At 43.3% G+C, this 22,577-nt stretch overlaps 2 protein-coding genes across 8 annotated transcripts; both read left to right on the top strand.

The window, feature by feature from the left end:
• Nucleotides 1-1,964: 1,964 nt before the first annotated feature.
• On the top strand, nucleotides 1,965-5,095 carry LOC105889594. Of its 3 annotated transcripts, none has more exons than XM_031582813.1 (9): nucleotides 1,965-2,443; nucleotides 2,627-3,319; nucleotides 3,410-3,528; nucleotides 3,614-3,717; nucleotides 3,823-4,000; nucleotides 4,147-4,264; nucleotides 4,430-4,515; nucleotides 4,630-4,715; nucleotides 4,813-5,095. In XM_031582813.1, the coding sequence occupies exons 1-9, from the start codon at nucleotides 2,006-2,008 to the stop codon at nucleotides 4,869-4,871; spliced, it is 1,881 nt and encodes a 626-aa protein (XP_031438673.1). In that variant the 5' UTR covers nucleotides 1,965-2,005; the 3' UTR covers nucleotides 4,872-5,095. The 3 variants fall into 3 exon arrangements, with proteins under 3 accessions (XP_031438673.1, XP_031438674.1, XP_012670925.2); XM_031582814.1 differs by having other exon boundaries at nucleotides 1,965-2,626; nucleotides 2,819-3,319; XM_012815471.2 differs by having other exon boundaries at nucleotides 1,965-3,319.
• Nucleotides 5,096-9,137: 4,042 nt separating this feature from the next.
• Nucleotides 9,138-17,597, top strand: LOC105889593 (paternally-expressed gene 3 protein-like). 5 transcript variants are annotated; one of them, XM_031582805.1, is made up of 10 exons: nucleotides 9,138-9,604; nucleotides 9,989-11,758; nucleotides 14,575-15,801; nucleotides 15,892-16,010; nucleotides 16,094-16,197; nucleotides 16,307-16,484; nucleotides 16,635-16,752; nucleotides 16,916-17,007; nucleotides 17,092-17,177; nucleotides 17,277-17,597. In XM_031582805.1, the coding sequence occupies exons 1-10, from the start codon at nucleotides 9,167-9,169 to the stop codon at nucleotides 17,333-17,335; spliced, it is 4,191 nt and encodes a 1,396-aa protein (XP_031438665.1). In that variant the 5' UTR covers nucleotides 9,138-9,166; the 3' UTR covers nucleotides 17,336-17,597. The 5 variants fall into 5 exon arrangements, with proteins under 5 accessions (XP_031438665.1, XP_031438664.1, XP_031438666.1 ...); XM_031582804.1 differs by having other exon boundaries at nucleotides 9,797-11,758; XM_031582806.1 differs by having other exon boundaries at nucleotides 9,138-10,030.
• Nucleotides 17,598-22,577: the final 4,980 nt, after the last annotated feature.

The raw sequence follows: 22,577 nt of genomic DNA, 5'->3' as shown, positions 1-22,577 counted from the left end.
CAAACTATTCATGGGACCAAAGTGGTTAATATCGAGAGAATTTCACCATTGTAGCGTGCAGTGGAGTTGCGCACTGCCACGCGTATTTCCGTGCATAAAATAATGCAGTGTGTGTTGCCTGTCAATGTTCTGTGTTTAACATTCCATTTTCGAGTGCACTAGTGTTCTTAACCTGTGTTGATGTCAGCATGTAGTTCTCTTGCCATTTCAGTTTGTGTATTATTGTCACAGGTGGGGGGCGCTGGGACCTCCACTTAATCCAAACTGTCACTGACTGAGGAGCAAACTGTATCCCCACCCCAAAGATGATGTCAGGACTCAAGGAATCAAGATCTAAAAGTTATTGTTTTATTAAATATTTAAAATGGGAGTCTCTTTATGATGGGGACGAGAGAGCCGGGGAATGGGGCAGTGAGGGCCTAGTCCGTGTCGTGGCACGGCGGTGGTCCTCCATCTTTCCTGCAGGGAGTCTGGGGCTGCAGTTGCTCGTCTCCTCCAGCAGGGGAGTTGGGCTGTGGGAGGCTAGCGAGTAGTAAGTCAACAGGTTATAGGCATGCTCTGTGTGCACTTCTGTAGCCTACACAGGCTACGTGCAGTCAGCCACCCGGAACTGTAATAGGAGTCCACGCTAAGAACAGTGAAGACACTTCAATGCAAAACTCAGTGTATACTCACAGCACACAACGTCCTTCAAACAGTGCAACTAAGTGAAACAATGTCACTGCAAACTGTCACTCAACAATGGCACAACACAGTGGACTCACGTGCACAAGTGAAACGAACAGCCCGGGCAGTAAGCTCCACGATCTGGCTGTGTAGGGCGATAATGTGTTTCAGGCAGGTGGACGTATAGCAGGCAAAGCAGGGAAAAGGCAGCGTCCTCGAAAGCAGTAGAGCACAGGTCCATCGTTAGCTGACGGCTAACCTGCAATTTACAGTCTTTAGTGTGACAAGGAGGTAGGTTACTTAACTTCAATGTGTTAAGACGTTCTCCACTCTTATGGGTTGGGTAGGCTTAATCTGGGCTTCCACGATGGATGCGACGGGGGAAGGTTCGCGATGCCCAGCTCAGGCAATATGCCGGCCTCTGACTGGGGGAGATTCGCGGCGTCCGATCCCGGCAAAATGCCGGTTTCCGTGGCTCTGTCCGGCTGCTTGCCCGTCTGTCCGACCCTCCTTGGTCGTCTGGGACTTGGGTGCCTGGCCTCCCTTCGGATCCCGACCTCCATCTCCTTTTTCTCCTCCTGACTCCCTGCTGCTTCCAACTCCTTGCCTGCCTTTTTCTTCCTCTTCGGATGGTAACCTGTGGCTTAAAAGTACTCTACTCCTACCGTGAGCTAATGACTAGCTGAGTTATTCCCTGCCTTACAGCTGAATCTAGTTTGCCTGATACACAATGAATTGGCTACACCTGGCTATTGTTGACTTCTTCTCTAGGTGCAGTGTGTCCCAGAATTAGCGTTCCCCTGGGAACCTAATTCCCGGGTGTGTGGTTCCTCCCCCACTGAATGTGGTCACCCCGTGACATTATGTGAAAATGCCCTTGTGTGCTTTCTTTGCTTTGTGTATCAGCCTCTCTGCCCACTGGGTTTGGGCTGCATATAAGACCCCTGCTCCCCTGCCATTACATATCAGTAGTTTTCTGTTTAATAAATGGCATGCATGATAAGGGTAGCCTCTTCATTGTCTACGCCTCTACATGATGTAGTGGTTTTCATTATGTGGTTTAATTTGCATTTCTAAAAGTGCCAGAATAATGATGACAATACTATAGTTAGCAGAATATACAATTTAAATTCCAAAGACAAAATATTCAGTAGAACATAGCATTCTTTAGTCTGGTGCCAAATTGGTTACTAAAACTCCGCCTTCCTTACCTGCTCGTCAGTCTTCTTTGATGCAACACACCTGTATCACATTATGACACGGGTCTTGGCCTCGCAGGCTATAAATGCATCTTGAAGCCACCATGGAGTTTTAGTATTTCCAATCCACTCTTTGGACAATGGGGTCAGGATGGCAGGTAAAGTTTTTTCAAACGCTTCTGTGTGCTTGTAGTGTTTCTGTGTCCTTTCACCTCTCTGTGAAGAGAGAGTCATGGAGGGAAAGGGTTCACCAGCGAGCTGAACATCCCATTGAGCACATGGATCAGAACCCTGCAGCACAGGCACCCCCAGAGAAGGACCCCATGTTTGAGTGGAATAGCCAGCTGGTGCAGTCACGTCGAGATTTTAGGGACAAACCTTTAGTGGCAAAGACTCCCAAAATGCCAGAGACTCTTCAGATGGTTGATCCTATAGTTCGCAGAGAAGGAGTGCAAGTACCCCAGAGACCACTGATGATGGATCTTCCAAAGGATGGGTCAAGAAACCAGCCTGGTCGGTCTTCTCAAAATCCACGACGTTCTACGACCACAGCTACCCAAAGACCACTATCTTATGAGGTGAATGCTTCCCAAAGACAACTGAATGATCGTCTTGTTCAGATCCCTGTAAAACAAGAACTCCAGAGACCCCTGATGATGAATCTTCCAATGGGTGTCACATTTGGTGGGTCAAGAAACCAGCCTGGTCAGTCCTCTCAAGATCCACGTCATCCTGCTACCCAGAGACCACAACCTTATGAGGTGAATGCTTCCCAAAGACAACTGAATGATCGTCTTGTTCAGATCCCTGTAAAACAAGAACTCCAGAGACCCCTGATGATGAATCTTCCAATGGGTGTCACATTTGGTGGGTCAAGAAACCAGCCTGGTCAGTCCTCTCAAGATCCACGTCATCCTACTACCACAGCTACCCAGAGACCACTATCTTATGAGGTGAATGCTTCCCAAAGACAACTGAATGATCGTCTTGTTCAGATCCCTGTAAAACAAGAACTCCAGAGACCACTGATGATGGATCTTCCAATGGGTGTCATGTTTGCTGGGTCAAGAAGCCAGTCTGGTCAATCCTATGAGGGCCCACAACATTCCCAGAAACCACAACCATCCGAAACAAGTGCTTCCAGAAAGCACTCCAGTCAAACTTGGCAACCTTCTCCAGCACAGAGTTCCCAAAGGCCGCAGCTAACTGCTCTGGAAACTCTTCAGAAGGACCAGAAGACCGAACTTCGGCAACCCGAGACTCCGCAGTCAGTCACTGCTGTGTGTGGAGAGGAGTTGCTCCAGCTGACTGTGAAGATGGACTTCCTGGGCACTGGTCACCTTATTAATCCAGCTGACATCACCTTGGGTGGCTGTGCTCCAACTAGGCTGGATGAATCTCAGCAAGAGCTATTGTTTGAGACCGCACTGCATGAGTGTGGAGGCACAGCTCAGGTACCAGCTGGCGTTTGTCCTCTTTTTTGTTCATGCATATCCCGATAGGCCTAAACTGACTGGTCCTCTTTGTCCCTTTTTGTGGTGTAGATGTTTGAGGATGAGGTGGTGTATACCTTCTCATTGAATTACACTGCTCAACCAGTTGGAGATAGCCCTATTGTGAAGACCAATGACGCTACTGTCAGGATAGACTGCTACTATGATCGGTAGGTGTACCAATGAGCTCCATCCCAATGCACTTCATAATTGTTTTTTTTATCTCCTGATACTATACTATACTGAATTCCACAGGTTCCATAATGTGAGTAGTAATGCTTTAAGACCCACATGGACCCCTTACCAATCCTCCCAGCTGTCTGATGGGAGTTTGGACTTCTCTCTGAGACTTATGACTGGTTGGTTTGTTTTGAAATTTACTCTAATTTGTTCTTGTCCTGATCAACATGGTTCATATGCCATCATCCTTCCACTTGCATCTTAATTCTTCAACTTTTCTGCAGATGATTGGCAGTATGAGAGGCTCTCCACAAAGTACTTCCTGGGGAACATGATTAAGATTGAGGCCTCAGTCCGGGTGGAGAATCATGTGCCCTTGCGTGTTTATGTGGATAGCTGTGTGGCTGCAGTACAACCAGAAATACAATCTGGCACAAGCTATGTACTCATTGAGAAGCATGGGTAAGAAAAAAACTCCCCCTTACACAACTTAATTACCTGTATTGCAACTGTTAACCTGGTTTATTGGAAAGTCATCACAAATCCTGTGGCCAAGGAGCATTGTATTCTCTCTTTGGTGAACTAGAGACTGTTCTTGGCCCTTACAGGTGTCTGTCTGACTCCAAACTCATGGCTTCCCGCTCCCAGTTCATGCCCAGAAAACAGGATGAAAAGCTACAGATGGAGATTGAGGCTTTCAGATTTGCAGATGAAAGCAGTGATTCGGTAAGCATTATATGGCAAATGAAGTATTTAATGTTTGCTGTTAATAATGTATTTAAATCCAACTATATAAAAAATGTTTAGCGAGCTCCCATTTGATTCCACCTAAAATTATTCTATTTTTGCTTCTATATTTGCTTCTAATCATATGCTCTTAATTATTCACAGTTCTATATCATTTGCAATCTGCAAGCAGTTTCAGCTGCTGCAGTGAGTGGCCACAAAGCCTGCCACTATAGCATGGAAAATGACAGGTGCGTTTTGAGGCGTGTGTCTGTGTGTCTGTGTGTCTGTGTGTCTGTGTGTCTGTGTGTCTGTGTGTCTGTGTGTCTGTGTGTCTGTGTGTCTAATCTAGTTTCTACTCTTAGGTGGAACAATGCTGATGGAAATAATGAGGTCTGTAGTTGCTGTAATGCAGAGACATGCCCCATCAGGATGACCAGAGCTGCTGAAGGTACGTTTTTCACAGAGGATAATTCTGATTTTAAACTTTCATAACTGTTGAAAAGTTGATAAAAACTAGGACCATTACTTGATGCTTTCTGTTTCAGATGTAAAGGGGCGTCTGGTGAAGCTTGGACCAATATCTGTTGAGGAGAAGACCAGTTAGAGGGAGTCTTTCTGAGAAGTGAATAGTCTATTCTACTAGTGCTCTGTAGTGGTAACAGGACTTATTTATAATTAAACTTCAGGTTAAGGGACCTTGTTCTGAACAGCCATTTTTCCACTGTGTAGTGCGAAAGAGTTAAACGTATGTAATCCCAGTCAGGATATTTAAGATGCATTTAGTGTCTTTGTAATTTTCTTTTAATAAAACTCAATGTATTAATGGAACTTGCACTGAATCTCATTGGCAGGCTTGAATTTGAATGAACTATTCAAATTTTGAATTTATGCCTTCAAATAGTACTAGCCTCCAGATGAACTTATTTTTGGTAGGCCATCTGCTTTTTCTCCCACTTCCATTATGGTGTTTACATTCAACAGAAGATATGGACACTTCACTTTACTCATCAGTTTTCACCAGTTTATTAGATTGAGCAATACATCATAAAGATGCAGTAGTGATTAACCATTACTCCATCAAATTCAGTGAAGTGTTCCTCTTGCTGTTCATCCAGTGTGCAGTTGTGGTGTGTGTGCTCAAAAAAAAAACCTCGGCACAGTCCTGGCTCTAAGTCAGTCAATAGGTTACTTCAGGAATACGGAACTGAGGGTTGTTATTTGATTGTCTGTGGAACGCCGATCTTCATAACATTTGGCCAGACTCAAGGACTGCACCTTGAAGCTCTGAGTGCTGTGCCCCTGTACTAGCTTACTTGTCCCTCATGACTAAATTACACAGAATCAATACATGGTCTGCAAATGTACTGTGTGTGTGTGAAACTTCATATAACAAGGAACTCCAGAGGTAGAATAAACAAATAGTGTTTAACTCTTAACACCTCACATTGTACACTTTTTAGTCAATCCTCTGCGTGTCTAAGTGCTTTCCGACTTCCCATAATTCCCACCTCTATATAAATATTCCAAAACCACTAGAACCTAATATATGGGCATTCAGGTATATGGTGGAGGTACTCTGTGCAAAGCATTTAAAATGCCTGACTTCACACTGGTGATCTGTAGTTTACTTTGAAACTAACTCTGATAGGCATAATGCTTCCCAGGCAGTTTACACAGTAGGTCTTTCATCCTTATTAGAAATAGTGGTTTTAAAATACTATGGTCTCCTCCCAAACCTTGCGATAGAAGTACGAGCCCCCTCGTGGTCTCGAGTGTTTTTAGGGTCCAACTGCCCTGGGCATGTACCAGCACAATTTAGACTCCTAGACGTCTTAAATTCTAGACTTTAGGATTCGGCAAATACCCGGTATATTCCTTTAACTCATTGGTTCCTGCATTCAGTGCGCAGCACTCACTATCAGCTATTGGTCAGACTCCACATTGGAAATGCCCCCTTCGCCATTACATTAGAACTCCATTCGAGCTGACTGAAGAATCGACTACAAAACTGTGCAGGTTGTAGTGAATCGCGGAAGCTACATCAACAAGGCAGGATGGTGTCCTCATCTGAGTTCTCACTGAGGTAATGACTCGCTTCCCCCCTCCTCTCCCAGATTGCATAATGTGAGCAGCAATGCCGTAATGCCCACCTGGGTACCCTTCCACTACACCAGGGCAACTGAAGCGACTCTGGACTTTTCCTTGAGGCTCATGAATGGTCTGTTGGAAAGTTTTATTTCCATACTTCATAATTGAAAAGTGTTCAGATACAGGTTGCATGTTAAGGTATGGGTGGTCTTGTGACCATTTCACCCCAACTTAAGGCTTTGTCATGTTTTGACGCACTCCTGCAGATGACTGGATGTCTGATAGGGCTTCGGGCAAGTACTTCCTTGGGGATGAACATTGAGGCCTCAGTTCATCAGCCCCATCATGTTCCCCTTCATATATTTGTGAAGGAATGCGTGGCTTCTCCAAGTCCAGGCACTATGGCCGAACCTGCTTATTTTCTCATTGAAAAGCATGGGTAAGTGGAGTTAAAATCAGCATTCACATTCATTCAAACAGTAATTTTAAAAAGTCCATTTGGAACCTTGAATGTCAATTCTGTCTCGTCTTGTTGTTTTTGTGTCAATCACCTTAGTTGGTTATTTGAACATGTAGATGTAGCTGGCAGTGCAGTATGTTGGCCCATCAACCTATTTCAGTGTTACGCAAATGTTGCAACCATATTTCAGAACAATTTGATTTATGTGGACAGGACCTGATGAAATGCATGGGTCCCCCAGAAATGGGCACTTGGGGCATCTTTCTAATGCTCCTCCATTGCTAATGCAGGTGTCTGTCTGACTCGAAGCTGGCTGGATCCCGTTCTCGCTTCATGCCCACAACACAAGATGGCACACTCAGATTTCATCTGGAGACCTTTAGGTTTGCTGGCGTCAGCCAGAATTCGGTTAGCATGACTCCCCTCCCTGCTAGAGTTCTTTGAGTAGTTATTGTTTAATGCTTCAAAACCTAATTAGACTCCAAATATGGGTCACAATGTTCCTGTTCATTAGCTACATATCGCTTTTTTTAAGGCTTTAATGCACTCATTTCTCTTGCCCTAAAAATGTACTAAGGTTAGAAATGCCAGTAAGAACTGCCCCATCTTATTGTTCCTTAGATTATATCATAGGTCCAGAGACACACCTGGCCGCTTATACATTCCACCTATACATGTAGTTCATTAGTGGTCCATCTAAACTGCTTTATCATAACTAGTGATCTACTTTTGTTTCCCCAGCTGTACATAAGATGTACCCTCATGGCAGTATTGCACTCCAACATGGCTGACAGCATGCATAAGGCCTGTCATTTCTCCAGGGAAATGGACCGGTAGGTTCTGATGAGTTAGAGGTGTGTTTGCGCGTGCGTGTGTATGCGCTCCTTAACACCCTTCTGCTTGCTCAGGTGGATGCTTAAATCGGATGTATTGACCTGAATATTTGCTTTTCAACTGGAGTGATGTATTTAAATGTATCTAACTTTTCTAGGTTTTAAACAGCGGGCCATGGTACTGGGACTTATCAATATTCAGAAGAGGAATAGTCGAATAGTCTTGGACGTTGGGTTTCCTATGATTTCAGTTGCATGACTGAACGAAGTGTAAATGATATTAATGAGTTTGTATAATAAAGTGTGTGTCTTCTCAATTTAACTGAAGCATGTCCAGTCCTTTGGCATTAATTTAGTCTAATGAAACTATTTCCTGTAACTTGCCTTGTACACAATCTGCTAAATGTATACCTTATGTGCACAAGGTGACCAACTGTAGTCAACTAGCCCTAACTCACTTCCAAAACAAATAAAAAAATTGCTGTTCTATGGATAGTTTGTCTAAGGATTTTTCTTTCAGCTACTTAACCTCAACTTCAATATAAAGTGGCACATTGCCAGTTATTTCATGTAAATGTACCTCAAACTGGCATGTCATTATTTTGGTATCTTCAAATTCCTTTTTTGGTATGTGGTCATGTGACTCCTGTGTCGACTAGCCGCCCAGACCATGCGCCATGTGACTTTCACTGCACATCAACAACTATATTGGCAAACGGCACCAACAAGCTTTTATCAGTGCCAACTGTGCAGCTGTTGGTGTTTGCAATGCCTTTTAAGTAGTCAGCCTAAACTGTATTAATCCACTATGGCATCAAGGTATAGCATAGGTGGCAAAACTCACACACATTCCTGAGAAAAATGAGACACATCACAATGTAAATAGAACACTGAGGACATACATTTCCACTTGCGGGGGGGGGGGTATGAACTGCAAGTCTATATACTTGAAGCCCCTACTCAGTAAATCAAACTATTCATGGGACCAAAGTGGTTAATATCTAGAGAGAATTTCACCATCGTAGCGTGCAGTGGAGTTGCGCACTCCCACTGCCCTTGTGTGCTTTCTTTGCTTTGTGTATCAGCCTCTCTGCCCACTGGGTTTGGGCTGCATATAAGACCCCTGCTCCCCTGCCATTACATATCAGTAGTTTTCTGTTTAATAAATGGCATGCACGCTAAGGGTAGCCTTTTCATTGTCTACACCGCTACATGATGTAGTGGTTTTCATTATATGGTTTAATTTGCATTTCTAAAAGTGCCAGAATAAAGTTGACAATACTATAATTAGCAGAATATCAAATTTAAATTCCAAAGATGAAATATTCAGTAGAACATAGCATTTTTTAGTCTGATGCCAAATTGGTTACTAAGACTCCGCCTTCCTTACCTGCTCGTCAGTCTTCTTTGATGCAACACACCTGTATCACATTATGACACGGGTCTTGGCCTCGCAGGCTATAAATTAATCTTGAAGCCATCATGGAGTTTTAGTATTTGCAATCCACTCTTTGGACAATGGGGTCAGGATGGCAGGTCAAGTTTTTTCAAACGCTTCTGTGTGCTTGTAGTGTTTCTGTGTCCTTTCACCTCTCTGTGAAGAGAGAGTCATGGAGGGAAAGGGTTCACCAGCGAGCTGAACATCCCATTGAGCACATGGATCAGAACCCTGCAGCACAGGCACCCCCAGAGAAGGACCCCATGTTTGAGTGGATTAGCCAGCTGGTGCAGTCACGTCGAGATTTTAGGGAGAAACCTTTAGTGGCAAAGACTCGCAAAATGCCAGAAACTCTTCAGATGGATGATCCTATTGTTCACAGAGAAGGAGTGCAAGTACCCCAGAGACCACTGATGATTGATCTTCCAAAGGATGGGTCAAGAAACCAGCCTGGTCGGTCCTCTCAAGATCCACGACATCCGATGACCACAGCTACCCAGACACCACTATCTTATGAGGTGAATGCTTCCCAAAGACAACTGAATGATCGTCTTGTTCAGATCCCTGTAAAACAAGAACTCCAGAGACCCCTGATGATGAATCTTCCAATGGGTGTCACATTTGGTGGGTCAGGGAAACCGCCTGGTTGGTCCTCTCAAGATCCACGTCATCCTACTACCACAGCTACCCAGAGACCACGACCTTCTGAGGTGAATGCTTCCCAAAGACAACTGAATGATCGTCTTGTTCAGATCCCTGTAAAACAAGAACTCCAGAGACCCCTGATGATGAATCTTCCAATGGGTGTCACATTTGGTGGGTCAGGGAAACCGCCTGGTTGGTCCTCTCAAGATCCACTTCATCCTACTACCACAGCTACCCAGAGACAACGACCTTATGAGGTGAATGCTTCCCAAAGACAACTGAATGATCGTCTTGTTCAGATCCCTGTAAAACAAGAACTCCAGAGACCCCTGATGATGAATCTTCCAATGGGTGTCACATTTGGTGGGTCAGGGAAACTGCCTGGTTGGTCCTCTCAAGATCCAATTCATCCTACTACCACAGCTACCCAGAGACAACGACCTTATGAGGTGAATGCTTCCCAAAGACAACTGAATGATCGTCTTGTTCAGATCCCTGTAAAACAAGAACTCCAGAGACCCCTGATGATGGATCTTCCAATAGGTGTCACATTTGGTGGGTCAGGGAAACCGCCTGGTTGGTCCTCTCAAGATCCAATTCATCCTACTACCACAGCTACCCAGAGACAACGACCTTATGAGGTGAATGCTTCCCAAAGACAACTGAATGATCGTCTTGTTCAGATCCCTGTAAAACAAGAACTCCAGAGACCCCTGCTGATGGATCTTCCAATGGGTGTCACATTTGGTGGGTCAGGGAAACCGCCTGGTTGGTCCTCTCAAGATCCACTTCATCCTACTACCACAGCTACCCAGAGACAACGACCTTATGAGGTGAATGCTTCCCAAAGACAACTGAATGATCGTCTTGTTCAGATCCCTGTAAAACAAGAACTCCAGAGACCCCTGATGATGAATCTTCCAATGGGTGTCACATTTGGTGGGTCAGGGAAACCGCCTGGTTGGTCCTCTCAAGATCCAATTCATCCTACTACCACAGCTACCCAGAGACAACGACCTTATGAGGTGAATGCTTCCCAAAGACAACTGAATGATCGTCTTGTTCAGATCCCTGTAAAACAAGAACTCCAGAGACCCCTGCTGATGGATCTTCCAATGGGTGTCACATTTGGTGGGTCAGGGAAACCGCCTGGTTGGTCCTCTCAAGATCCACGTCATCCTACTACCACAGCTACCCAGAGACAACGACCTTATGAGGTGAATGCTTCCCAAAGACAACTGAATGATCGTCTTGTTCAGATCCCTGTAAAACAAGAACTCCAGAGACCCCTGCTGATGGATCTTCCAATGGGTGTCACATTTGGTGGGTCAGGGAAACCGCCTGGTTGGTCCTCTCAAGATCCACTTCATCCTACTACCACAGCTACCCAGAGACAACGACCTTATGAGGTGAATGCTTCCCAAAGACAACTGAATGATCGTCTTGTTCAGATCCCTGTAAAACAAGAACTCCAGAGACCCCTGATGATGGATCTTCCAATGGGTGTCACATTTGGTGGGTCAGGGAAACCGCCTGGTTGGTCCTCTCAAGATCCACTTCATCCTACTACCACAGCTACCCAGAGACAACGACCTTATGAGGTGAATGCTTCCCAAAGACAACTGAATGATCGTCTTGTTCAGATCCCTGTAAAACAAGAACTCCAGAGACCCCTGATGATGAATCTTCCAATGGGTGTCACATTTGGTGGGTCAGGGAAACCGCCTGGTTGGTCCTCTCAAGATCCAATTCATCCTACTACCACAGCTACCCAGAGACAACGACCTTATGAGGTGAATGCTTCCCAAAGACAACTGAATGATCGTCTTGTTCAGATCCCTGTAAAACAAGAACTCCAGAGACCACTGATGATGAATCTTCCAAAGGATGTCATGTTTGCTGGGTCAAGAAACCAGCCTGGTCAGTCCTCTCAAGATCCACAACATTCTATGACCACAGCTACCCAGAGACCACTATCTTATGAGGTGAATGCTTCCCAAAGACAACTGAATGATCGTCTTGTTCAGATCCCTGTAAAACAAGAACTCCAGAGACCCCTGATGATGAATCTTCCAATGGGTGTCATGTTTGCTGGGTCAAGAAACCAGCCTGGTCAATCCTATGAGGGCCCACAACATTCGCAGAAACCACAACCATCCGAAACAAGTGCTTCCAGAAAGCACTCCAGTCAAACTTGGCAACCTTCTCGAGCACAGAGTTCCCAAAGGCCGCAGCTAACTGCTGTGGAAACTCCTCAGAAGGACCAGAAGACCGTGTGTTTGTGTGTGCGCTCCTACTTCTGCTTGCTCAGGTGGATCAGTGCTAATGGGAATGATGAGGTCTGTAGCTGTTGTGATGATGAAACGTGTCCACAGAATGGCAAGAAGCCTTAAGGGTAAATACTGACGGTGATCTATAGATTTGGTGGAATATTATGCTTAAATCGGATGTATTGACCTGAATATATGCTTTTCAACTGGAGTGATGTATTTAAATGTATCTAACTTTTCCAGGTTTTAAACAGCGGGCCATGGTACTGGGACTTATCAATATTCAGAAGAGGATTCCCGAATAGTCTTTGACGTTGGGTTTCCTATGATTTCAGTTGCATGACTGAACAAAGTGTAAATGATATTAATGAGTTTGTATAATAAAGTGTATGTCTTCTCAATTTAACTGAAGTATGTCCAGTCCTTTGACATTCATTTAGTCTAATGAAACAATTTCCAATCTGAGGTAATTTTCAGTTTTGCTTGAATGTAATACCAGTGGGCAAATGTTCCACTTGTCTTAGATCTATTGACTGACTTCATATATTGTGGATTTGGAGAATTCTTCTGCCTAAGAACCTGCATTACAATGCTCCTATATTGGTACTTTCATTGAGGAAAGTTGTTGAGGGCAAGTACACAAAGCAAACTTTCTAAACTTGCTATAGTTACAATAGTCATGTAAAGCAAGGTGCTGAAGACCAAGGTCATGGGTTTGATGCCTGACGGAACAGACATACTGAGAGAAATGTTTAAATGGACAATCCTATACCTTGCCTTGTACACAATCTGCTAAATGTATACCTTATGTGCACAAGGTGATCAACTGTAGTCAACTAGCCCTAACTCACTTCCAAAACAAATAAAAAAATTGCTGTTCTATGGATAGTTTGTCTAAGGAATTTTCTTTCAGCTACTTGAGGTTAACTTTAATTTAAAGTGGCACATTGCCAGTTATTTCATGAAAATGTACCTCAAACTGGCATATTTTGGTATCTTCAAATTCCTTTTTTGGTATGTGGTCATGTGACTCCTGTGTCCACTAGCCGCCATGTGACTTTCACTGCACATCAACAACTATATTGGCAAACGGCACCAACAAGCTTTTATCAGGGCCAACTGTGCAGCTGTTGGTGTTTGCAATGCCTTTTTAAGTAGTCAGCTTAAACTGTATTAATCCACTATGGCATCGAGGTATAGCATAGTTGGCAAAACTCACACACATTCCTGAGAAAAATGAGACCCATCACAATGTAAATAGAACACTGAGGACATACATTTCCACTTGCAGGGGGGGGGGGGTATAAACTGCAAGTCTATATACCTAAAGCCCTTACTCAGTAAATCAAACTATTCATGGGACCAAAGTGGTTAATATCTAGAGAGAATTTCACCATTGTAGCGTGCAGTGGAGTTGCGCACTCCCACGCGTATTTCCGTGCATAAAATAATGCAGTGTGTGTTGCCTGTCAATGTTTAATTCTGTGTTTAACATTCCATTTTCAAGTGCACTTGTGTTCTTAACCTGTGTTGATGTCAGCGTGTATTTCTCTTGCCATTTCAGTTTGTGTATTATGTGTAAATGCCCTTGTGTGCTTTCTTTGCTTTGTGTATTAGCCTCTCTGCCCACTGTGTTTGGGCTGCATATCAAGACCCCTGCTCCCCTGCAATTACATATCAGTAGTTTTCTGTTTAATAAATGGCATGCATGCTAAGGGTAGCCTCTTCATTGTCTACGCCGCTACATGATGTAGTGGTTTTCATTATGTGGTTTAATTTGCATTTCTAAAAGTGCCAGAATAATGATGACAATACTATAGTTAGCAGAATATACAATTTAAATTCCAAAGACAAAATATTCAGTAGAACATAGCATTCTTTAGTCTGGTGCCAAATTGGTTACTAAGACTCCGCCTTCCTTACCTGCTCGTCAGTCTTCTTTGATGCAACACACCTGTATCACATTATGACACGGGTCTTAGCCTTGCAGGCTATAAATGAATCATGAAGCCATCATGGAGTTTTAGTATTTGCAATCCACTCTTTGGACAATGGGGTCAGGATGGCAGGTCAAGTTTTTTCAAACGCTTCTGTGTGCTTGTAGTGTTTCTGTGTCCTTTCACCTCTCTGTGAAGAGAGAGTCGTGGAGGAAAAGGGTTCACCAGCGAGCTGAAAATCCCATTGAGCACATGGATCAGAACCCTGCAGCACAGGCACCGCCAGAGAAGGACCCCATGTTTGAGTGGAATAGCCAGCTGGTGCAGTCACGTCGAGATTTTACAGCCAAGGCTCCCTTGAGGGAGAAACCTTTAGTGGCAAAGACTCCCAAAATGCCAGAGACTCTTCAGATGGGTGATCCTATTGTTCGCAGAGAAGGAGTGCAAGTACCCCAGAGACCACTGATGATGGATCTTCCAAAGGATGACATGTTCGGTGGGTCAAGAAACCAGCCTGGTCGGTCTTCTCAAGATCCACAACATCCTACTACCACATCTACCCAGAGACCACGATTTCCAGAGGTGAATGCTTCACAAAGACAACAGAATGTTTTGAAGAATGATCGTCTTGTTCAGATCCCTGTAAAACAAGAACTCCAGAGACCCCTGATGATGAATCTTCCAAAGGATGTCATGTTTGCTGGGTCAAGAAACCAGCCTGGTCAGTCCCCTCAAGATCCACGTCATCCTACTACCACAGCTACCCAGAGACCACGACCTTATGAGGTGAATGCCTCCCAAAGACAACTGAATGATCGTCTTGTTCAGATCCCTGTAAAACAAGAACTCCAGAGACCCCTGATGATGAATCTTCCAATGGGTGTCACATTTGGAGGGTCAGGGAAACCGCCTGGTTGGTCCTCTCAAGATCCACGTCATCCTACTACCACAGCTACCCAGAGACCACGACCTTATGAGGTGAATGCCTCCCAAAGACAACTGAATGATCGTCTTGTTCAGATCCCTGTAAAACAAGAATTCCAGAGACCCTTGATGATGAATCTTCCAATGGGTGTCACATTTGGAGGGTCAGGGAAACCGCCTGGTTGGTCCTCTCAAGATCCACGTCATCCTACTACCACAGCTACCCAGAGACCACGACCTTATGAGGTGAATGTCTCCCAAAGACAACTGAATGATCGTCTTGTTCAGATCCCTGTAAAACAAGAACTCCAGAGACCACTGATGATGAATCTTCCAAAGGATGTCATGTTTGCTGGGTCAAGAAACCAGCCTGGTCAGTCCTCTCAAGATCCACAACATTCTATGACCACAGCTACCCAGAGACCACTATCTTATGAGGTGAATGCTTCCCAAAGACAACTGAATGATCGTCTTGTTCAGATCCCTGTAAAACAAGAACTCCAGAGACCCCTGATGATGAATCTTCCAATGGGTGTCACGTTTGCTGGGTCAAGAAACCAGCCTGGTCAATCCTATGAGGGCCCACAACATTCACAGAAACCACAACCATCCGAAACAAGTGCTTCCAGAAAGCACTCCAGTCAAACTTGGCAACCTTCTCCAGCACAGAGTTCCCAAAGGCCGCAGCTAACTGCTGTGGAAACTCTTCCGAAGGACCAGAAGACCGAACTCCGGCAACCCGAGACTCCGCAGTCAGTCACTGCTGTGTGTGGAGAGGAGTTGCTCCAGCTGACTGTGAAGATGGACTTCCTGGGCACTGGTCACCTTATTAATCCAGCTGACATCACCTTGGGTGGCTGTGCTCCAACTAGGCTGGATGAATCTCAGCAAGAGCTATTGTTTGAGACCGCACTGCATGAGTGTGGAGGCACAGCTCAGGTACCAGCTGGGGTTTGTCCTCTTGTTTGTTCATGCATATCCTGAAAGGCCTAAACTGACTGTTCCTCTTTGTCCCTTTTTGTGGTGTAGATGTTTGAGGATGAGGTGGTGTATACCTTCTCATTGATTTACACTGCTCGACCAGTTGGAGATAGCCCTATTGTGAAGACCAATGACGCTACTGTCAGGATAGACTGCTACTATGATAGGTAGGTGTACCAATGAGCTCCATCCCAATGCACTTCATAATTTTTTTTAATCTCCTGATACTATACTTGACTGAATTTCACAGGTTCTATAATGTGAGTAGCAATGCTTTGAGACCCACATGGACCCCTTACCAATCCTCCCAGCTGTCTGATGGGAGTTTGGACTTCTCTCTGAGACTTATGACTGGTTGGTTTGTTTTGAAATGTACTCTAATTTGTTCTTGTCCTGATCAACATGGTTCATATGCCATCATCATTCCACTTGCATCTTAATTCTTCTCTTAACTTTTCTGCAGATGATTGGCAGTATGAGAGGCTCTCCACAAAGTTCTTCCTGGGGAACATGATTAAGATTGAGGCCTCAGTCCGGGTGGAGAATCATGTGCCCTTGCGTGTTTATGTGGATAGCTGTGTGGCTGCAGTACAACCAGAAATACAATCTGGCACAAGCTATGTACTCATTGAGAAGCATGGGTAAGAAAAAAAAAACTCCCCCTTACACAACTTAATTACCTGTATTGCAACTGTTAACCTGGTTTATTGGAAAGTCATCACAAATCCTGTGGCCAAGGGAGCATTGTATTCTCTCTTTGGTGAACTAGAGACTGTTCTTGGCCCTTACAGGTGTCTGTCTGACTCCAAACTCATGGCTTCCCGCTCCCAGTTCATGCCCAGAAAACAGGATGAAAAGCTACAGATGGAGATTGAGGCTTTCAAATTTGCAGATGAAAGCAGTGATTCGGTAAGCAATATATGGCAAATTAAGTATTTAATGTTTGTTGTTAACAATGTATTTAAATCCAACTATACCAAAAATGTTTAGCGGGCTCCTATTTAATGCCACCTAAAATTATTCTATTTTTGCTTCTATATTTGCTTCTAATCATATGCTCTTAATTATCCAGTTCTATATCATTTGCAATCTGCGAGCAGTTTCAGCTGCTGGTGCTGCAGTGAGTGGCCACAAAGCCTGCCACTATAGCATGGAGAATGACAGGTGCGTTTTGAGGCGTGTGTCTGTGTGTGTGTCTGTGTGTCTGTGTGTCTGTGTCTGTGTGTCTAATCTAGTTTCTACTCTTAGGTGGAACAATGCTGATGGAAATAATGAGGTCTGTAGTTGCTGTAATGCAGAGACATGCCCCATCAGGATGACCAGAGCTGCTGAAGGTATGTTTTTCACAGAGGATAAGTCTGATTTTAAACTCTTTCATAACTGTTGAAAAGCTGATAAAAACTAGGACAATTACTTGATGCTTTCTGTTTCAGATGTAAAGGGGCGTCTGGTGAAGCTTGGACCAATCTCTGTCAAGGAGAAGACCATTTAGAGGGAGGCTTTCTGATAAGTGAATAGTCTATTCTATTACTGCTCTGTAGTGCTAACAGGACTTATTTATAATTAAACTTCAGGTTAAGGGACCTTGATCTGAACAGCCGTTTTTCCACTGTGTGGTGTAAAAGATTGAAACATATGTAATCCCAGTCAAGATATTTAACATCTGTGCAGAATTCAGATGCATTTAGTGTTTATTGCACTGTTGTCTTTGTGACTGTTGAATTTTTCCTCATAATAAAACTCAATGTACTGATGGAACTTGCACTGAATCTCATTGGCAGGCTTGATTTTGAATGAAATATTCAAATTTTGAATTTACACCCTCAAGTTCTAACCTCCTACTTTTTCTTCCACTTCCATTATGGTGTTTGCATTCAACAGAAGATATGGACACTTCACTTTACTCTCATCAGTTTTCACCAGTTTATTAGATTGAGCAATACATCATAAAGATGCAGTAGTGATTAACCATTACTCCATCAAATTCAGTGAAGTGTTCCTCTTGCTGTTCATCCAGTGTCCAGTTGTGTGTGTGTGCTCAAAAAAACCTCTGCACAGTCCTGGCCCTGACAGTCAGTCGATAGGTTACTCCAGAAATACGGAACTGAGGGGTGTAATTTGATTGGCTGTTCAAGACCAATGTTCATAACATTTTGCCAGAATCAAGGACTGCACCTTGAAGCTCTGAGTGCTGTGCCCCTGTACTAGCTTCCTTGTCCCTCATGACTAAATTACACAGAATCAATACATGGTCTTCAAAGGTACTGTATTTGTGTGAAACCTCATATACCAAGGAACTCCAGAGGTAGAATAAACAAATATAGTTCAACTCTAACAATTCACATTGTACACTTTTCAGTCAACCCTCTGAGTGTCTAAGTGCTTTTTGTCTTCCCAAAATTCTCACCTCTATATAAATTACCAAAACCACTAGAACCTAATATATGTGCATTCAGGTATATTGTATAGGTACTCTGTGCAAAGCATTTAAAATGCCTGACTTCACACTGGTGATCTGTAGTTTACTTTGAAACTAACTCTGATAGGCATAATGCTTCCCAGGCAGTTTACACAGTAGGCCTTACATCCTTATTAGAAATGGTTTAAAATGGTTGAAGTGGTTTAAAATACTGCTCTGGTCTCCTCACAAAACTTGCAATAGAAGTACGAGCCCCCTCGTGGTCTCGAGTATTTGTAGGGTATAACTGCCCTGGGCATGTACCAGCACAATTTAGACTCCTTCTAGACGTCTTAAATGATAGACTTTAGGATTCGGCAAATACCCGGTATGTTCCTTTAACTCATTGGTTCCTGCATTCAGTGCGTAGCACTCACCTATCAGCTATTGGTCAGACTCCACATTGGAAACGCCCCCTTCGCCATTACGTTAGAACTCCATTCGAGCTGACTGAAGAATCGACTCCAAGATTGTGCACGCTGTAGCGAATCGCGGAAGCTACATCAACAAGGCAAGATGGTGAACTGGAAGGTATGTAAACTTATTTCTAAATGATTTCCCTTTTACATTCCATCGTAAGGAAATCATATTTTTGGTGACGTAATGCATCCCTGTGAGGGGGTGACCCAGGCGGTTTGTAGCCTTGGAAGTTAGCGATATGATTTCACTGGGACTGAAGTGGATGTAGATATTCGGGAAGAAATTCAACAGTCCCATTAAAGAGACACAGGACTTGCCTCTATAGGCCTGTAAATGGCAAACGCTGTCACTATGAGCAAAGACTTTTCGATCAAGTCAGATCAAAACTGGCAGTTGTTCAGAGACGGGTTCTTCATGTAGTTATAAGAAAAACATATCTTATCTCGTTTGTGCAAACTAAAAACCACATGCGGCTGAACAAATTCCTGTGTCCATGAGTGACGTTGACAGGAGACAGACGTGTCTCTACAGCTGCTGTTGCCCCCCCCCACCCCCCACCCACCCCCACTAGTCTCAACTGTTCTAGACACTTCTAGAAGGGACACAAGATGCTGGGGGTAGCTGTATCTCCCTATGCCCAAAGTCACATTACCACATAGTGAATAATATGTTGTAATGTTCGTGTGAAATATATTTATGTGTAATGGCTCATTAAACCACATCCTCTTTACTCTCATTTCCTCTAGTACGCACACATTCTCTTTAACTTGCTGCAAGATGGCAAGTATACTTATTGCACTTACTGTAAGAACTCACACTTGGCTTCCTGGCCACAACATGTCATTATTTAACCTCATCTGCCCTTCTGTTCATGCTCTCTTAGGCTTTGGACAATGTGCCACTGCTCTTTTACATTCTGGCAGCTAAGACCATACTCCTGTGTCTGCTGTTTGCTGCGGCAAAGACGTGGCAGACCAGAAGAGTAGAGGCGGCCATGAAAAAGGCAAACGAAGAAAAGCGCATACTGGCAGAGAAGACACAAGAACTCCTTGATAGCAAAAAGGATGATTGACAGCGGGGAACTGGCTAAAGCTATGCGGTGAGAAACATTGTTGTTGTTGTTATTGTTTTTTTCAGAGTACCTATGGGGTGTGTGTGTGTGTGTGTGTTGGTGGAGGGGTTGGCTAAATAGTGAAAAGGGGTGGGTAGAGGTAAATGGTGATGACAAAAACGAACACCTGGTTTGTAGGGAGAGAGTAGGGTGGATCCTTAAATGTTTTCACCAGTGTTTCACCTCCGAGAGATTCTGGATCATCTGCAAGAGAAAAGAAAAGTCCATGCAGAAGGTTTTTTTTTTTTTTTTTTAAGATTTATTTTTGGGCTTTTGGCCTTTATTCAGATAGGACAGTGAAGGTTTGGACAGGAAATGAGATGGAGAGAAGAATGGGGAGTGGGATCGGGAAATGACCGCGGGTCGGATTCAAACCGTGTCCCCGTGGGTGTTCAAGCCCGTATATGGTCGGGGCTACTGCTTGCGCCACAGTGCCCTCCAGAAGGTTGTTTTTAAGAGTGAGATGGGGACAGACTGATTGAGAGATTGAACCATGAGCTCAAGGGGAGAGGGTGATGTGAGGGGGTGATTTGGCAGGTGATGTAAACAAGGAAAAACTATTTTGGTCGTTTCTTGTCACTTTGGTCAAAGATGGACATCTTTGCCTTCAGAGGTGTGCTCAAAAAAGGGTCACATTTTCATTATTCATACAGTGAACAGAATTGTGAATTATCCACGCTTGATTTTATATTTTTGTCCTGTTGTTGTTATATAGACTATTCACCAAGCTCACTCACTGACAAACTTGTGTACTTTCCATTTGATGGTGGAAATTAGTCGTTATTCATTCACTTTATATATGAGTAGTCTAATACAAATATACTCACCATGATAAGTGTGCAAAAGGTTTAAACATTTCACTTAATACTCTTCTTACTCAACAGTATGTTCATCGACGGAAACCGAGACAATATTTATTAAAATTGCATTATTTTCACAATTGAGAATGTTTTGCCATAACTGCATTCTCTATCTGCACACAGTTAGAGCTCTTGTTGTTATAGCAACCCATCATGACATAAAGTACTTGGCATGTATCATTTTATCCTAGAGTATTCGGTTATACTCTGGTGTGGGTGGGGGTTTTGCCTTTGTAGTCCTCCTGAAAGCATCCTACCTTGAATTGGCTAGTATTCCCACAGAATTTGCTGAATTTTAAACAATGTAATAATCCAGTCCATCTAAAGTGGTGATGTTTATGTTTTCCTTTTTAACAGGTAGTTGATGAAGTCATGATGATGAGTGGTCCACCCCTAAGTACAGGGGAGAAGTCTTGATTGATTGATCAGATTGATTGATCCATTGTACCAACTATTCTGTGTCCCAGGGCAGAGTGCCAGCAGAGAAGGCTGACTTTTGTATACAAATAATAATAATAATAATAATAATGGTTAATTTATTATTTCTCATGTTTGTAAATAAAAAGCTTTTTTTCTACTTGTTGTTCTTTCACACATTGGTGTTTCATGGGTTCAGTTCTTTAAGCGTAGTGTTGACAAGACTGCAGCTATCCCTTTTATTCAAGGGGAACCAAAGATAGACTTTCATTGGACTATGATTTAAAATCTTGAATTTTGGTTTTAAAATGACGTGTAGTCTGCTTCATAAAGATATGCAGTATTATTTTATTTGTACCCTTTTTTGTGAATAGGCCTTAACACTACTTCATCAAATCATCTTTTGGGTAGGTAATGGAAGCAGGTGACTGCTACTTTAGTGAGATTAGGCCTGAATTATGGTTTGATACTGGCAGTATTAGATATACACCACAAGGTGTCAGTATTGCTTTTGGATTATTTCTGTGTCCATACGACTTCACTGAGAGAGAGAGAGATGTTTGATAGAGATTTCAGCCATTGGGTGTGTAGAATGATGTCACCTGCTGATCAGCTGGTTTATAGGGATTGGCTAGATTCTGAGCACCTTTAATCTGGGTCACTCTTCCACTGCCTTACCTGAAACCACACTGATGATGTAGGCAGGGCAGGTAAACAGCATTGAAGTCACCTGCATTCTCTATCTGCACACAGTAGTCAAAATAAGAATACCTAACCTTAAACTCAATTGGCATAGTTTTTTTTATTAAGATTTATATTTTACTCTTCAATGATCTTTATTGATTTTAAATGAAGTGGATCAAATTTCTTATCAATCCACCCCAAGGTCACCTCTAAACTTAAAATGTAGGCCATCCTGACCTCTGGTATGACATCCATCCTCTTGTATGCCTTTGTTTTGGAAAAACTCAAATAGTGCATTAAGGTTGATACAATTTAGGTTTAAAGTCCAAATCCTTTTGATCCGAAAACGTGTGATCACGGTTTGAAAGGTTTGAAAAACTTGCCCTGGTTGCTAACTTTCAACCTAAAATCTCAAAGGACAAGAGTCGATTTGGATATTTCCCTTTTGAATACACTGTAGTAGATCAGTATGAACACAAAATGATTTGCATGTGTTATTATTGCCTTATTCATATCACATCTTACATAACTGAGGCATTGCAACAATTTTGTCCACCAAACTAGAATGGACCATCTTAGTTGCCAAACATGGTGTAGTGTGCCAAACACTGAAGCCTTGCTGAAGGCTTTACTGCGCCAGCTATGTGAAATTCAGAAAGAAAGATTACTGGTTTGTAGGTGATTTATAGACAAAAAGGAAAAGGGTGAGTTATGCCAGTCCTGCTCCATGGTTGAGTTGAGACAAATGTTGGTAACAAACGTTGATTTTGGGCATGTATTTTAA

This window comes from Clupea harengus, chromosome 16, assembly GCF_900700415.2.
Source record: "Clupea harengus chromosome 16, Ch_v2.0.2, whole genome shotgun sequence".
NCBI lineage: Eukaryota > Metazoa > Chordata > Actinopteri > Clupeiformes > Clupeidae > Clupea > Clupea harengus.
Note: the sequence above shows the minus strand (reverse complement) of the source record. Positions and strands in the feature narration are given on the sequence as shown.